The following is a 17,249-nucleotide window of genomic DNA, read 5'->3' as shown; positions in this document are numbered from 1 at the left end:
GTTGTTGAGGCCGTATACTCCAACGCTAGGAATCTAGCACTAGGACCCTGGAGCGGTTATTTTCTGCATTAGCGCTAGATTCGGCAAAGTTCACATCACGCCAGAACAACTGAACAACACACACTTATAATAATTTAATGCCTCCCCTCATAAAATTCCAGACATTTTAAGACATTTTTAGGCCTTGAATATGGAAAACTAAATTTAAGACATTTTAAGACTTTTTAAGGACCCACGGGTACCCTGCATGGGGTCACCCTAACCTCTTGGAGAGACTGCTCCTCACTCATCACAGAGTGAACTGCACCTCCCAACCCAGGAGTGCTAGGGACCATGGCCCTGGGTACCCCTATCTGGCCTGGAGAGACTGCCTCTCACGGGGAAGCTCTTTGCAGATCATGGATGCCACCCTCTACCCAAGGCCCTCCTTCTGGTCTCCCTGAGTATGAGGGGGGATCCCAATCCCACACCCACCTGACGGACGAACACAACGCAACAATAACAAGACAACATAAAATACTGCGACTGCAAATGGAGGAGGCCAGAAGGGGGCCTCTGTACCGTGACAAATTCTTTGTGAGACTGGACTGACTGTTGATCTCTTTTGATGCTCATTCTCTGCACAATTTTTTCTATCCACAATTAAAAAAATTAAAAATAAATAATACATTCATAAATATAAAATGTATTATGTTAAACCACACACAAACAGTATGTTTTCCTCACTGCCTGCCAAAACTGGTTCATATGGTACCACTGAATTTATTTGCCATGTGGAGGTGGAGCTGACTGCTGTCAGTTCTGACCATCTGGTTTGGCAACAGATTTTCTGGAGAGGTACAAACCACACAGGAGCTTCCTGTACTGCTGTCTGATCTGAAAAGACAAAAGAAAGCACTGTGCAGAGGGGATGTTTCAAAAGGATGTTTCCATGCTTGGAAATGTGTACAGTATTCCCAACTGGTTTAACACCAACTCTAGCCCAGACCTCTACCAACAAACCTTCAGGATTAATCTCCCAAAAAAAGTGCCAATAGCAAAAAACACAATTTAAAATGTACCCACCTAATTACTACAATATCTACTTTAATGTCATAACAAATGGATTGCCAAAATGTAATTAATAGAGGAGAAGATCATTTAAACATATTTTGGAGACTGCGACACTATAGATGGCTATTTTTCAACTGCCATCGTGATCACATGTGATTGTTACAACAGGGGCTCATTGTCTAATTGTGACGGGCAGGGTGAGCGAAATAAAATGGAAGCGATCACGCCAAGTCTCAGGGAAAAAGTATGGTTTAATGGAGAAAGTGTGCAAACCAAAAACCCGTAGCATGATCCAAATTAAGGATATAATGACCAGCGGTCAACTGGTCCAAAGACAAGACATATATAGACAAACAAACGACACTCAGGTGAGATGGATCGCGGGCTCCGCCCACCTATTATTTTATTATTATGTTAATTTCCATATCATAAAATTCGTAGTAGCTAATATGATTTTTAAAATAAAAAATAAAAAAAGAGAAAATGAGCCACTTTCCTGCCTCTTGTTTCCTGGATTTGCCACAATATGTTGTGATTTCACTGCATTTTGTGATGGTAGGGTGAGCGAAAATAAATGGAAGCGATCACGCCAAGTCTCAGGGAAAGAGGATGGTTTAATATGTAAAGTGCGCAAACCAAAATCCGTGAACTGATCTGAATTAAGGATATAATAACCAGCGGTCAACTGGTACAAAGACAAGACATATATAGAAGAACAAACGACCCTCAGGTGAGACGGATCGCAGGCTCCGCCCACCTGAGGGACGAACACAACACCACACCCACAGGACAAGCTGCTGCTGTAGACGGGGGCGACCAGTAGGGGGCCGCCGTACCGTGACACATTTAACATTTTTATGCATGTTTTGTGTCAGAAATTAATACTATAGTAAATAAAATTTGGCAGGTAAGCATTACTGAAGAATTTCAAAATTACTACTACTACTATTATGTCAGTGGTGAGCCGTCAGGGCCTTCAAGGACTTCTCTGAAGGTTCTTCTTCAAGACTTCTCTTGAAAAAGATGCTTTATCTATTATATGTAATATAACTAATGCAATGAGGTCTTATAGAATTGACAAAATATAATTGCTCAAAAAACGTATTTTATGTGTAATAAAAATTCAAAGTTTCTCGTCCGGCCCGTTCACTTAAGCCTGGTTCACACTACACGACTTTTCAGTCGTCAGGTTTTTGTGCCGTCCGCACTACACGACTGGTTGTGCTGTAATCGCGAGTCTTTCAGTTGTGGCTTTCACACTACATGACTGATCGGCGACGCGGGCTCATGAATTACACGACTGGGGAATCGCCGACTCATCTGGCTGCCGTCCAAAAACGTGAGAACACGAAAATGAAACTCTCGCGAGAACCAGCAACACCACGTAGAAGAGAAAAAAAACAATGTACATGTACTCCACATTTTCGTTATTATTTTTCTCCAGTGCTGTCACAATAACTTAAACACAGTGTTGTAGTAAAGTTGTAAGAAAGGTGAGGATTTTGTGTGTTTGCTGGGTTACTGTTTTGAAAGTATTCTTGAAAGTTTTTTACATTCTTCATAGATATCTTCAGCGGTGCCGCGGTTCTCTCTCCGCGTTCCCATTGGCTGTAGCTAGACGCTGCTGCCGACTCTCAGTCGCCGACTGCTAGATATTAAACATGCTAGATATCTGCCAGTCGTCTGCGACCAGTCGGCGACGGCTCGGCGAGCGTCTTTCAGCGTCTTTCAGCAGTTCACACTACACGACTGAGCGAGCGACGAGTGATCGCCGATTCGCCTCCAACTACAGTTTTTGTCGGTGATCAGTCGGCGACTGAAAAACCAGCCTAAAATCGTGTAGTGTGAACCAGGCTTTACATGGGAATGGGCGGGGTTAAAAGTTGTACTGCAGGCAGCCACTAGAGGGCAGCTGCCACATGGAGGCTTCACTTTTCACTCGTGTCATTCAGTCCACTTATATATATGGTCTCAGGTCGCATACCCTTGCCTTTTACATTAAGAGAGCTTTTAGTATGGATTGGCATATTTCGAAATAGAATCGTGGGGGCATGCTCCAATGTGCTCAGGGTATTCTTGCTGGTCCTCGTATATGGATCAAATTCAAGTAAAAAATCTTGGAAAATCACTGCGCGAGGAAAACTGCTTATTTGTGAGCAAAAATGGTCTCACACGCAAGGAGAGAGCTGCTCGCATGAGCAAAAATGCTCTCGCGCGAAGAGTGCTTCTTTGTGTGAGCAAAACTACTCTCGAACGAGGAGAGAGTTGCTTGCGCAAGGAATATTTGTCACACCCTTTCTGCTTTCTGCTCCTGATCTTTTGAGTTTTGACAGTCGTTGGAGGGACCCAGACAGGATTGGTTGCGGCTGTTTTCCGGATGTGAATTGTGATTGGCTGTCAGTAGGGTCTGTTTCATGTTTATTTTTTCAAAATATCAACGCATTTAGGCAGCTGGAAGCTCCAAATACTACGAAATATGGTAAAACAAATAACCAGCTAGCTAGCTAACCTAGCTAGCTATTTATAAGTCCAACTAGCTATGCTAGCTAGCTAACTATGTATGCAATGCTAACGTCGGACTTATTTTAACATACACAAAGAAATGTTTTGCTGCAAGGTATTGTTCGTTTTCTCATTAAGATCTAAGGATTTTTACCTCACAAACCATCCATCAATCCATTGTCTGAACCGCTTAACCCTTCGGTTTTGTTGACCTCATGTTTTTTACTTTAGTGTTCCCGGTCTTCAGAGACCGGTCTGTTTTAACACACAAAAAACCCTTGCAAACACCACCTTGCAAACATAGGCATAACGTGTGTGTGTCTGTAGGTGTTCAAAATCTTCTCTAAGATGTTCAAAATCTTCTCTTCTCTCCTCAAACCCTCCCCCCCTCCAACTCCCACTTCTCTTACTGCAGATGATTTTGTCACCTTCTTTGAAGAGAAGGTCAATACGATTCGCAGCACCTTTTCCCTAGTCCCTGTTCCCACTGTGTCCCCTCCTACTCCTCCCTTTTCTCTAACCTCCTTCTCTCCTCTCTCAGCTGAGATGGTGCTTCAGCTGCTGACATCCAGCAGTCCCACCACATGCCCTCTGGACCCCATCCCATCCACACTCCTCCAGACAATCTCCCACAAACTCCTCCCTTTCATCTCGACCATCATCAACAACTCCTTATCTTCAGGAATTGTGCCATCATCATTCAAGGCGGCTAGGGTGGTGCCAATCCTAAAGAAACCCAACCTTGATGCCACCAACATCAGCAACTACAGACCGGTATCTCTCCTCTCATTCCTTTCTAAGATCCTTGAACGGGCTGTACACAACCAGCTATCCTCTTTTCTCTCACAGAACCAGCTTCAGGACCCCAACCAATCTGGCTTCAAGCCGGCACATTCTACGGAAACTGCACTCATTGCAGTAACTGAGAAACTCCATGCGGCTAGAGCAAATGGACTATCATCGGTTCTGATTCTGCTTGACCTTTCGGCTGCCTTTGACACAGTCAATCATGAGATCCTCCTGTCCATCCTCTCAGGCCTTGGTATCACTGGCAATGCATGGACATGGTTTGCATCCTACCTGGAGGGTCGTTCCTACCAAGTAACATGGGGAGGATCAACATCCACGCCATGCAAACTCTCCACCGGTGTTCCACAAGGCTCAGTGCTGGGTCCACTTCTTTTTTCCCTTTATACCCGCTCTCTGGGTGAGTCAATATCTGCACATGGCTTCTCTTATCACTGTTATGCAGATGACACCCAGCTCTTCTTTTCCTTCCCACCTTCTGACACACAGGTTTCAGCTCGAATCTCTGCATGTCTGAAAGACATTGCCTCTTGGATGGCAGCTCACCACCTAAAGCTTAACCCAAGCAAGACAGAGATGCTGTACATCCCTGCAAGAGCCAGTCCTCATCGTGATCTTCCTATCTCATTCAAGAACACCATGATCACTCCATCCATGGAAGCGCGTAGCCTTGGTGTAGTTGTCGACAATCAGCTCTCCTTCACGGCCCACGTTGCTAACACAACACGATCATGCAGATTCGCCCTTCACAACATTCGGAGGATTCGGCCATTTCTCTCTAGGGAGGCCACTCAGGTCCTTGTCCAGTCCCTTGTTATCTCAAGACTGGACTACTGCAACTCCCTACTGGCTGGTCTTCCTATGCATGCCATCAAACCCCTGCAACTGATCCAGAACGCTGCAGCTCGGTTGGTCTTCAACCTTCCCAAGTTCAGCCATGTCACTCCCTTGCTGTCCTCCCTCCACTGGCTTCCGGTAGCTGCCCGCATCAAATATAAAACCCTGGTGCTGGCCTACAAAGCAAAGAATGGTCCAGCTCCTCCTTACTTGATGGCCATGGTAAAACCCAGATGCATACCTAGAGCCCTCCGCGCCTCAAGTATGTCTCGTCTTGACCCTCCATCATCCAGGACACATGGGAGACAAGCATCCAGACTTTTCTCTGTCCTGGCTCCAAGGTGGTGGAATGAACTTCCCTTGTGTGTCCGAACATCGGAGTCACTTGCTGTCTTCAGACGCCGACTGAAGACCCACCTCTTTCAAGTGCACTTTACATAATTATGCTTTGTCTATTGTACTTTATCGTCTCTTTCCTCAGGTATTGTGCATAATTGGGTTATAGGAATTGTTTACTGTCTTTTTCCTCAGGGGATGTGTATATTCAGGTATAATTATTAGGTATCATTTGACTTTCGTCTAGTGGTTTTTCCAGCTTAGAGTACCTTGTGTTCAGGACTATCTATTCTACCTTGGAGATTCCAAGCAACTACATAGCACTTTTGTAAGTCGCTCTGGATAAGAGCGTCTGCTAAATGCCATAAATGTAAATGTAAATGTAAATGTAGGTGTGTGTGTAGGTGTGTCTGTAGGTGTGTGTGTAGGTGTGTCTGTGTGTGTGTCTGTGTGTGTAGGTGTGTGTGTGTGTGTGTGTGTGTGTGTGTGTGTGTGTGTGTGTCTGTGTGTGAGTGAGTGTGTGTGTGTGTGTCTGTGTGTGAGTGAGTGTGTGTGTGTGTGTTTAGGTGTGTGTGTAGGTGTGTGTGTGAATGAGTGAGTGTGTGTGTGTGTGTGTGTGTGTGTGTGTGTGTGTGTGTGTGTGTGTGTGTGTGTGTGTGTGCATGAATATGAATTCATGCACATGAGTGGCATGTCACACTCAGATCAGAGTGTGCCTTGCAAACATAGGCATAACGTGTGTGTGTCTGTAGGTGTGTGTGTGTGTGTGTCTGTGTCTGTGTGTGTTTAGGTGTGTGTGTAGGTGTGTGTGTGTGCGTGTGTGTGTGTGAATTCATGCACATGAGTGGCATGTCACACTCAGATCAGAGGGGCCTTGCAAACATAGGCATAACGTGTGTGTGTGTGTGTCTGTGTGTGTAGGTGTGTGTGTGTGTGTGTGTGTCTGTGTGTGTTTAGGTGTGTGTAGGTGTGTGAGTGAGTGAGTGAGTGAGTGTGTGTGTGTGTGTGAATTCATGCACATGAGTGGCATGTCACACTCAGATCAGAGGGGCCTTGCAAACATAGGCATAACGTGTGTGTGTGTGTGTGTCTGTGTGTGTAGGTGTGTGTGTGTGTGTCTGTGTGTGTAGGTGTGTGTGTGTGTCTGTGTGTGTTTAGGTGTGTGTGAGTCTGTGTGTTTAGGTGTGTGTAGGTGTGTGAGTGAGTGAGTGAGTGAGTGTGTGTGTGTGTGTGTGTGTGTGTGTGTGTGTGTGAATTCATGCACATGAGTGGCATGTCACACTCAGATCAGAGGGGCCTTGCAAACATAGGCATAACATGTGTGTGTGTGTGTGTGTGTCTGTGTGTGTAGGTGTGTGTGTGAGCGAGTGAGTGAGTGTCTGTGTGTGTTTAGGTGTGTGTGTGTGTGTGTGTGTGTGTGTGAGAGAGAGAGAGTGAGTGTGTGTAGGTGTGTGTGTGTGTGTAGGTGTGTGTGTGTGTGTGTGTGTGTGTGTGTGTGTGTGTAGGTGTGTGTCTGTGTGTGTAGCTGTGTGTAGGTATGTGTGTGTGTGAGTGTGTATGGGGATGTTTTCTGTCTGATAGATGAATATATTCTAAATACCCATTCATTTCCTGTGATGGTCACGCTTGACCGGCAACAACACAGATGTAAAACGTTGGTTTAAAACACTCAAAATTCAATGAAAAAGATGATCATCACTTTTATATGTTCCAGTGCATAGTGTGGAGGATGGCATAAGGCCTTGCAGCAATCAGATGTAAAACACAATATTTATGAGTGGTTTAAGTTGTAAATCGGTCAGATTTGACCCGAACACGACAGGAGGGTTAATCCCGCTAGCCAGGGTCAAGGGGGGGCTGGAGCCAATCCCAACATCTCCGGGCGAAGGCAGGGTACACCATGGGCAGGTCGCCAGTCCACCGCATGGCCAATACACACGCACGCACAATCCGTGTATCATTCGTTCATTTGATATTCAACTGAAAATCAAAATCGGAAAATCAAAAAACTATACATTATTTTGTTTTTCGTTTTGAAAATGAAAACGAAAAAACAAACCAGGCTTGTATTTTTCTTTATTTGTTTTATGATCTTATGATGCACTGTTTAAAAGCTATTAACATAATTAGACAAAAACTGACCACCACAAATTGGTGCAAGGTAGAAATACCCATATAAATGTGCCATATTTAGTCAATTGTGATTTTTTTTCACCGCAATCAAAATTTGTCCTCCACTTTTTACCCATCTGTGCAGTTAGAACACTCACACACACACACACACTAGTGATTACTAGGGGGCTGTGGTGCACATGTGCCCAGAGCAGTGGGCAGCCCTAGCCCGGCGCCCGGGGAGCAGTTGGGGTTAGGTGCCTTGCTCAAGGGCACCTCAGTCATGGCCTCAAGCCTGGGAATTGAACCCATGACCCTCCGGTCACAAGACCAGTTCCCTACAATCAGACCATGACTGCCCGTTGTATTACAAGTTGTATTACACAAAGTGCATCCTAAATAACAACGATATAAAAGTTGCAGATTGTTATTTAGGATGCACTTTGTGTAATACAACTTGTTTGGTGGTCTTATGATGGACCATTGAAAAGATATTGAAATTATTGAAAAAAAAAAAACAGTGCGCAGTGCTCTGGGGCCTTTACTTCCGCCACTTGCGTCCATGTTAACCGTGTTAATGTAATTTGTAGACGGTGCCTTAGACGTTGTAGCGGTCACAATAGTACATTTTAAATAAAATGTTGTATACAACCTAAATATGTATATTCCTGGCGTATACAAAGTTGTAGGTATTTATTTTGTTTGCCAGAAATGAGAATTTGCACATTTTGGCACTTATTATTGAAGAAAGAATTCCGAATATGCGTACGTGAAACCAACTTTACCGCAGTCAAACGAAGACCACGAAGAACAACTTCAGGGGCACACAAATGGGTCGAGTTAAAAAATCTAAATCAAGTTCGGCTCCGAATCCGATTTTTAATTTAGCTATTTTTGTTTGGATCATCAAATAAAAACTGAAAAATACAAGCCTGGTTTGTTTTTTTGTTTTTATATTCAAAACGAAAAACTAAATAATGAATGGTTTTTTTGATTTTCCGATTTTGATTTTCAGTTGAATATCAAATGAACGAATGATACACGGATTACGCACTCACACCTACGGGCAATTTAGCATGATCAATCAACCTTTCACGCATGTCTTTGGACTGTGGGAGGAAACCGGAGTACCCGGAGGAAACCCACGCAGGCACAGGGAGAACATGCAAACTCCACACAGAGCAGCCCTGACCGAGAATCGAACCCAGACCGCCTTGCTGTGAGGCGACAGTGCTAACCACCACACCACCGTGCCCCTCACAAACCAAGTTTCCACATATGTCGACATTATGCAACAATGGCAATACGTTGAACGATGTACCATGTCATAGATTTTTAAGCCGATCATATAAATAATAATTGTACATTTCTACAAAATGTGTTGTTGCTGTAAATAGAAACAAATATAAAATTTGCCATTTTTTAGCTTGTGTGCTAGTTAGTTAACTAGTTCCTAAGTACGGTACGCCACTGTATTATGTAAATTAAAAAAGCCATGGGAGAATTTGGTGCTACATTGTAGTAAAATCTACTAAGGTACTATGAGAATAAATGTGTTGCAAAGCAACATTTACTGAAACATTTGTAGTTAAATACACTGAGAATTATGAGTAAATGTTACTTGAATATATACTCTGTTAAATATACTTGCTGTTTGTACGTGGAAAAAAACTTTCCTAGGTTTTTTTAAGTAAACCCTGCTCCACATTTTTTCAGTAGCCTACATGTAAGCTGGAAGTGGTTCATCATGGTTGTATTTTTTTCTTTAGGTTTAATTATTTTGAATGAAATTTTCTAAATTGGAACATCTTTATAGAGAGTATATGATAAATACTGGTAGTGAGGGTGATAGATGAGTGAGTGAGGGTAGGTAATGCCTGACCTCTTGGTTGAAGACACAGTGGAGCAGGAAGATAAAGGTGCCCTGCTGGGAGTTGAGGACCAAGTAGATAATCTGCAGCTCGTAACTGCTGAAGAAACCCAAGATCCATGGGCAACCGAGGATGACAGATTGAGCCAAAGTTTTAAGGATGACACGCTTTTTGAGCTCATTAGCTGTTCTGTAATTGTTGTGTAAGATCTCACGGTCCATGTGCTTCAGAGTGTAAGTGACGATGACAAAGATAATGATGAAGAGGATCCAATTTGCCTGCACACAAGTGAGAAAATAATTCTGAAGTAATTAAACTAAATACTGACAGGGTGGGGTTAGCATAGATGGAAGCAATCTTGGCCTCTCTGCTGTTTTTCTCTCCTCCCTACTGGGATTTCTTAGTAGCGTGTCACTGCTGTGGTTATTCTGCACCCTTTGAAAGATGGCTAGTCCCAATTGCCCAAAGGACTTTTATATGGATTTTAACTAGTAGTGGGCCGTTATCGGCGTTAACGGCGTTCGATAATGTGATATTCTTATCGGGCGATCTACTCTTAAAGTTGGGTTGGGAACTGGGTCAAAATAGCAAACTATGATGACTTTCACCTTTATAGTTTAGCTCGGGTGTATTCCTAACCAAATTACACAGTAGGGGCGAGAACGAGTTTTCAAACCTGTGAATTACAAAGACTACCACAACAAATCACATATGTGCTTACATGGATGCAGCCACGAAGCCGCCAGGTTTGCTTCATGGAAAATTCTTTTTTAAGAAGCTTCCTAATGGAGACATTGACAAGACTAAAGTTGTTTGCACCTTATGCAATGCGGAATTAGTTTATTGTAGGAGTTCTACCAGTCTAAAGTGTAACCAACACTACCAGGAATCAGTGCAAGTGTCAATAACCCCTAGATATCCCACAGGTTCCCTTATGTGGCGGTGTCACAAAAGTACCATTTAAACGCAAAGCACCCGTTTGCTAATGCTGCTGACACTGGGTCAAGCACTGATGCAGCCCAGGGGAAGAGTCACCGCCAAACTACTCTGAGGCAAGGTCAGCGCAGCTCTATCAGACAAGTTGACCAATCTCTTTGCTCAGTGGATTGCCACTAGCTGCCGGCCCATAAACATGGTTAGAAACCCTATCTCAAAGACTGAATTTATTGGGTGGCATGCATATTCTGAATGAGACATTTTAGTCTAGATTAATTTCAAGATTTCAGTGAGATGAATCTAGATTAAAAAATTAATCTATGCCCACCTCTAATTTTAACCCATTTGTCAGTTTCAAACTTAAGACTGAACTGTATTCCAGTCTGCATTTGAGATACAAAACTTTCACCAGCATCACTGTCCTCTGAATGAATTCAGCCATCTCAATGTGGACTTCTACTATGCAAACTGAGCAGGTCATGTGGAAAGGAAGTGTTGTAGCACCACTTCCATTCCTCTATCCTGTAATGAAGGTCTGGTCTTAATTTTTTTCAAAGCTGAAGGCATCATCCTTCTATTACAAAACTGTCCCTGAAACCATTAAAACTATCAAGCACATTCTTGTACTTTAAACCAAAATATCATAAAACAAAAGCTAAAGTTTCAGAAAGTCAAAACCAATTCACTACAACAAATAAAACAATAAAATAGTTAGGAAGTAGCAGGAGAGCTGTTCCTATTACCCAGTCCAGTTGTCACCACAGTTCCTCAACACAGTGATACTGGTCAATTTTGTAACTCCCATTTAAGATACAAGCATCTTTATAACTAAGCATAAAACAGTTTTAGTGTTAATGAAGTCTCTTCACAAGTAAATATAAAGTTTTTTTTCTAAAAGTTCTATGAATGTGTCACGGAACAGCTCCGGACCCCTGCCTTTAGGCGTGTGTTTATGTTGTCTGCGTCACGTTATAACCATGTATGTGTTTCCGTGGGTGTGGTTGTGTGTGTGCGCGTGTTCGTCGGTCTCACCTGTGGCTTGTCTCATGATCACTGGGGATTGTGTAGTTCGTCTATTTAATGTGCATGTGCGCAATGTCTCGTGCTTGTCTTTGTCGCAAGCCCTCATCAGTTTTGGTTCTGACAGTTTATGTGAGTGTTATATCTTTGTTGGTTATTTGTGCTGTGTGGAATAAACGTTGTATGTCTGCAACACACTTGCCTTGTCATGCCTACCTCCCAGCCTTACAGAATGTTTAATACACAGCATTTTTCCTTTTTTTTCAGTTACTGTGACTGAGATGTTTTTTGACAGCGGCAAAATTATATATTATTTTAAGCACTTACTGTGAGAATAAAGCATACAGGGCCCAGAAAACTCCAGAAGAATTGTTCATCTTTCTTAAGCCAGCAACTACCATGTAGATGAAAAAAGTGCATATAGGTTCTGATTATAGATACAGGTTCTGTTTGCTGATTGAAACATTGGTATTTAAATTAACTTCCACATAGACTGATGAATCACAGTCCACACTCACTTGTCACTGCCAAATCCATCAGGAAACAGCCCAGCAGACACGGATACTATAACCAGCGGAATAACATATCCAATTATAATCAGCCATTTCCAGCTAAGCACCTCCTTCTGCTTTGATCTGATGTTTGATAGGTTCCTCACAGCGATGAAGAGCAGTACAGCCTCTATGAACATCCACACAAATGCAGAGAGGAAGAGGAACAGTAGAACACCTGCTAATGTAACACATGCCAGCTGAAGAGAGGAAGAGAGAGAGATGTAAGAGCATATTTCACATTGGTAGGGAGATATGTTACTAAGTATATTCACCTAATGAAGATATATGGATAATAACTGTGTAAGGGTGTATTTAGATACAAGTACTCACCTGGATAGGTTGTATGTACTGCAGGAATTGTTGTGTGAGTAGGAAGAGGAGATGAGCTAACAGCAGGCTTAAACACAAGTTGATCTGAGCCGTGTTGGTCAATCTTGTATTCCTCCGACAAAGGGCAAAGGTCAGGAGAGCCAAACTCAGGAAGACCAGGCCTACTGACTCAGCAATAATATCTAGTAACTCCAGGGTGGGATCACTCTAAAAAACAGCAATGCATGTTTGATTTTATGTATTAATAACTGCACTGTGAGCATTATGTGGTGTGTCCATCAAACTAATGTTTTCTCCAACTAATTAATTTCTCACAACACATTACTGATACCAGTGGAAGTTGGGATATTGTGAGAAAAAGCTCATACTTTCAAGTGCTAGTTACAGTCAAACAAATCTAAATCTTCTTTACCAAAGAAATAATTTCAGAGACCAAGCTGTGTATTGTCACAAGAATTTAGTAATGTGGTGGTTTGATGTGGAAGCAAATCTGTCTCATCAGATTTAGTAAAAGTCTGAATTCCTGGCAGACAATTGCTTTGAATCAAATTTGTGTATCTTTTTGTCTTTGAATTCAGCTCTTCAAATATTCAGTAAATTTTCACTTATATTTTTCAATGTTCATGTAACAGAGCAAGGTATGCAGGATGCAGAAAGTATTTCACTTAAACATAGCTTTTAATAGCCAAAAACACGAAACAAGTATGACATGTAGACTCACAAAGGGACTCACAAAAATGAGTATGGGACAAGGCTAACTCAAACAACATATACTTAACATATAACAAGCGCCATGTGCACTAACGAGACGGGTGAACACATACACAAACAGCCACACCCACAGGAAGTACATATATAGATGCGGACTACATATACACACACCCAAAGGGAGGGGTCTGGGGCTGTAAACATGACAGTTCTCAAGTCAATATTTAAATAATATATGTACATGTTGTTTGAATTTGATAGGCTTTTTACATATCCCGAAATTCACATTCAGAAAATTCCAATAAACACCAGGATATGAAGGATAATTAAGCAATTCTGTTGCCATTGGCTATGCTCCAATGCTCATTATATTTTTCCTAATTCCATTCATGTTTTGTGATACAGCTTGTATCTTTATGTAATTACAGTCAGGACTTCCTTGGTAACTTCATGTTACAGTTACATTTGTCTCTGATCTTTATGCAGTCTTCCTTACTGCTTTGTCTATTGTTTTAACATGAGTGTAGGGAGTGTTAATTCCAACACAACACAACTCTGGGTGGAGACAGGGCAGAGGGAAAGGAATGTGTAAAGGAAAGGTGTGAACTACCTGAACTGGTTTTGTAAATTCTGACAGCCTTGTGCATATGGTTTTTAAAATTGTTTTAAGTTTCCTACAGTAATCCCTTTGTCTCTTACCACTGAGTCTTCTATTTGCATGAGGAGCGCCAAGGTTTCTGGGTGAACACAAGAACACACTGTGTAACTGTCATTCTTCCAGGTGACATGACAAAATCCATTAACCCATTTAGTGCCGCTCCAGGTCACGCAGGATGCATCATAATGCTGGTGATACTTCTAGGCCATTTACATAAAACAGAGATCAAAATGTGTGATTGGTTAAAGAAAATAAAGTCTAGACAAAACAAAGCAAGCATTCTTGAAATTGTCAACTTTTCAGAAATCAAAAAGACAAGTATAAAAGTCAAATAAGAGGTCCCTTGATTTTGTATGTCTCTACAATTAAAAAGAACAGTCAACACCAGGTGACAAATATAGTGTGTATAGATTGACTGGCAGTGATCTGATTAGGCAATGCATCATACATAGTAATTTGATAGGGTAAGGGCAATGGTAGAACAGTGTAATACTGCTCCATTATTGACTATGGCTTCATCAACTATCATGAGCCTTTTGAGGTTCTCTTGCAAAAGTAATTGATTAATCCTAACGTGTTGTAGGGGGTGCTATTCCTTGGACTACCTGTGTTTTTTTTATTTCACTGTACTCTTGACTTCCTTTAAGGCAGGGATGTCAAAGTCAAATACACCAAGTGCCAAAAAAACTCATTTGCTACAAGCCGAGGGCCGGACTGGTTCAATGTTTATTAAAACATATTAAAATGATTGCACATAGCCTATTGAACCAAGACCTAACACAGTGTATATTATTTAATGCCTAAATGAATAAAGCAATATTTTCTCATGGATCTGTCAGTAATTTCAAGTGAAAACATTTTTCAACAAGCAAACATAAATAAAGTAATATTGAAAAGTGCTGGAATTTAAGCTAAAGTACTTGAAAATGCTTGAAATTGTAACTACTTCGTTTCACACCAAATAGCTATCTGACTGAACAGTTATCTTGTATTACGTTAACAAATACGAGCCTCTTGTAATTCCAGGACGAAACATGACTTCGCGGGCTACCGTTGCATTGTGGGGAATGTAGTGTTTGTGCGTGCAAAACACCATCAGGCGGCTGTGGCCTGCGGGCCGGTTCTAATAGTAATTAAATATCATCCAGGGGGCCATAGATAATCAATTCGCGGGCCGGATCTGGCCCGCGGGCCTTGACTTTGACATATGTGCTTTAAGGGATTTTGTTCCCTTCAGCCTTATTTAAGGATTAGGTTGTTAAACTTTATATTTCATAGATTATTTTCATATTCATTAGAACTCACATCAGGATTATTCAGGGTGACATTGTAAGGCACTTGCAATGGCATCTTAGGGTCATCCGTGGTCTGTGACGTGTGTGGATAGTCAATGTCTCGACTAGGTGATGGATTGTGATTGACAGTACTTGGATTGTTACTGATTGGCAGCACCATGACTGTTACCACAATGGACATCATAGTTTTCACAGCATTGGTATTTGTATCAGGTTTCAGCATATTTAACATGTTGGAGTAGGTCATGAAAACCACAGCAGTTGATCCTAAAGGTAGACCAAGTATAACAAATAAATATGACGTGATCTGCATCTCCGGATTATTTACAGATTAAACAAAACATCATCAGCCCATTTCATGCCATGAGTTTGAAATTAAGTTTTATAGTAAGATGTGGACTTCATAAAAACAGATATACTGGCTACTACAATGGTTAAAATTAACAGTTGTTACTTTACCATTGTTGTGCTTTGAAATTGCAATCAGGTCAATATCCAAGAAAGCAGTGCTTGTTTTGATTTGGGGGATTTTTGTGAGTGTGGTATTAGGTCCAACCTTAAATATCCCAATATCTAGATCAAAACAACAAATCAAGCATGTTGATCTCATGAAATATCAAATGTCTGTTTGTTCCAGTATATTATTTATGACAAAAGGAGATACATGGCCCTGGTATTTGCCAGGTCAAATGAGGTGCATCATACCACTAAGTACATCTACTAACCTATTGTATACTACATCAGTATAATTAATATTAAATGTTGTTTACAGGGTATTTGCAACTCTTAGTTTTAAAGATCCTTTCACATATGCAGAGCAAATGAAATGTTGGGGACGAGTTTCTCTTCAAACATTTTGCCCAGCCAACCTAAATAACCATAAGAGATGCTGCTGTGGTGTCCAGGTCAGCTGTAGTTTTATTGTGGTCTCTCACCTAAATTTGGGAGATTGATGCTGGTAGAGTCCATTTTGACATTGTTCACCATTATTGACACCAACTTCTCAGTGGCTTTAAGGATAGAGTTCCCATAGTTTGCCATGGTACTTTGTGCAGTAGATTCAAAACCATTCAAAAGATATGTATTATTATGTATTGTAGCCAGAATGTTGACCATGACCTAAGCAATCACAAAGGAGATTTACATGACATCCACACAAAACTGCCCAAACACAGATGTATTAAGGTAAATGAGAGAGTGAAATATTCCTCACATTTTGTGGCATCACTTGAGCTGTGCTAATTTGAGATTCGTTCAGGAGATTCACTAAACACTCTAATGTGAAATTCACCTAGAACAAAAAGTATCTCATTGATGTTTTATATTGTGCAGTATAACTGTTATAACTGTTATCACACATCTTAATGTGTGATTATTAAAATAGTTTATTCAAGGTCACTGTCCTCTATACATACCTCGCATGTTTGAGGTTGTTGAATTTGGAAATCTGAAAATCAGAGTTATGTTGATTTATACATACTCAAAATGCTAACTAGTACACACCTAGGAAGCTATCTAAAATCTACAGGCAAAGTTTGTGAGACTGAGGAATGCACTGATCTAGATGCTACATTTTAAAAACAATACTGTTGGCCATCACATGTTGTTACAGCTATGATCCAGGTAGGTGAGATGTTGGACTTGCACAGAGTGATTCATTGTTTTTACTATAATCACCTAGACGTTTCAAAAAGTTAAAGGCAAGGCAGGTTTATTTATAAAGCACTCTGGCAATTCAAAGAAAGGAAAGAAGCTTACTACGACCCAAGGTCTATCACCTTAGGAAGGTGTTAAAGAAGAAACAGCACCTGTACAGCACCTGTACATCCATAGGAGTCCCCTGTGGGCAGGAATCCATCAGGTATGGAGAGTCCAGTATCACACACACAGCTGCCATTAGAAGGATTACATTGAGCATGCTCACCACAGGGAGATGGACTACAGGAAGAATGGCCTGCAGAGACACAAACAGTAAAATTATACAATTTATGTAAAAATAAGAAAACAATTTTTTATACATATATAATAATTGTTGCATTTGGCTCTGTCCCACCTCCCAGCCTCATCCACGTCTCCCATTATGGGAGTTATGTAAGGTTCTCTTATTACTCTGGTTCTTTGTGTCTTGGACTATTAACTCTGTTAAGTCTCCCAAGTGCTGTGAATCCTGACCTATGTCTGTTGTTCACTGTGTTCACTGTGCAACAGTTGTTGTTCAATGTGTTCACTG

The 17,249-nt window shown here is 41.4% G+C and overlaps 1 protein-coding gene and 1 long non-coding RNA gene across 2 annotated transcripts in view; one reads left to right on the top strand and one right to left on the bottom strand.

The window, feature by feature from the left end:
* Positions 1–16,970, bottom strand: part of LOC143500423 (adhesion G protein-coupled receptor L3-like) — a 33,083-nt gene extending 16,113 nt beyond the window's left edge. Inside the window, exons 1-10 of the mRNA XM_076994544.1 lie at positions 16,839–16,970; positions 16,435–16,466; positions 16,233–16,310; positions 15,955–16,138; positions 15,479–15,592; positions 15,030–15,286; positions 13,766–13,924; positions 12,359–12,565; positions 11,993–12,225; positions 11,802–11,868 (exon numbers count right to left, since the gene is read on the bottom strand). Coding sequence (XP_076850659.1) covers positions 11,802–11,868; positions 11,993–12,225; positions 12,359–12,565; positions 13,766–13,924; positions 15,030–15,286; positions 15,479–15,592; positions 15,955–16,138; positions 16,233–16,244 — 1,233 coding nt within the window. The 5' untranslated portion in view covers positions 16,245–16,310; positions 16,435–16,466; positions 16,839–16,970. The remainder of the gene's footprint in view (positions 1–11,801; positions 11,869–11,992; positions 12,226–12,358; positions 12,566–13,765; positions 13,925–15,029; positions 15,287–15,478; positions 15,593–15,954; positions 16,139–16,232; positions 16,311–16,434; positions 16,467–16,838) is intronic.
* LOC143500424 (uncharacterized) lies at positions 3,926–4,967 on the top strand. The gene is made up of 3 exons (XR_013126793.1): positions 3,926–4,329; positions 4,592–4,762; positions 4,852–4,967. It is a non-coding gene; the product is annotated as an uncharacterized LOC143500424 (long non-coding RNA).
* Positions 16,971–17,249: the final 279 nt, after the last annotated feature.

Source organism: Brachyhypopomus gauderio, unplaced genomic scaffold (genome assembly GCF_052324685.1).
Source record: "Brachyhypopomus gauderio isolate BG-103 unplaced genomic scaffold, BGAUD_0.2 sc149, whole genome shotgun sequence".
Classification (NCBI taxonomy): domain Eukaryota; kingdom Metazoa; phylum Chordata; class Actinopteri; order Gymnotiformes; family Hypopomidae; genus Brachyhypopomus; species Brachyhypopomus gauderio.
This window is presented reverse-complemented; position numbering and strand designations above follow the sequence as displayed.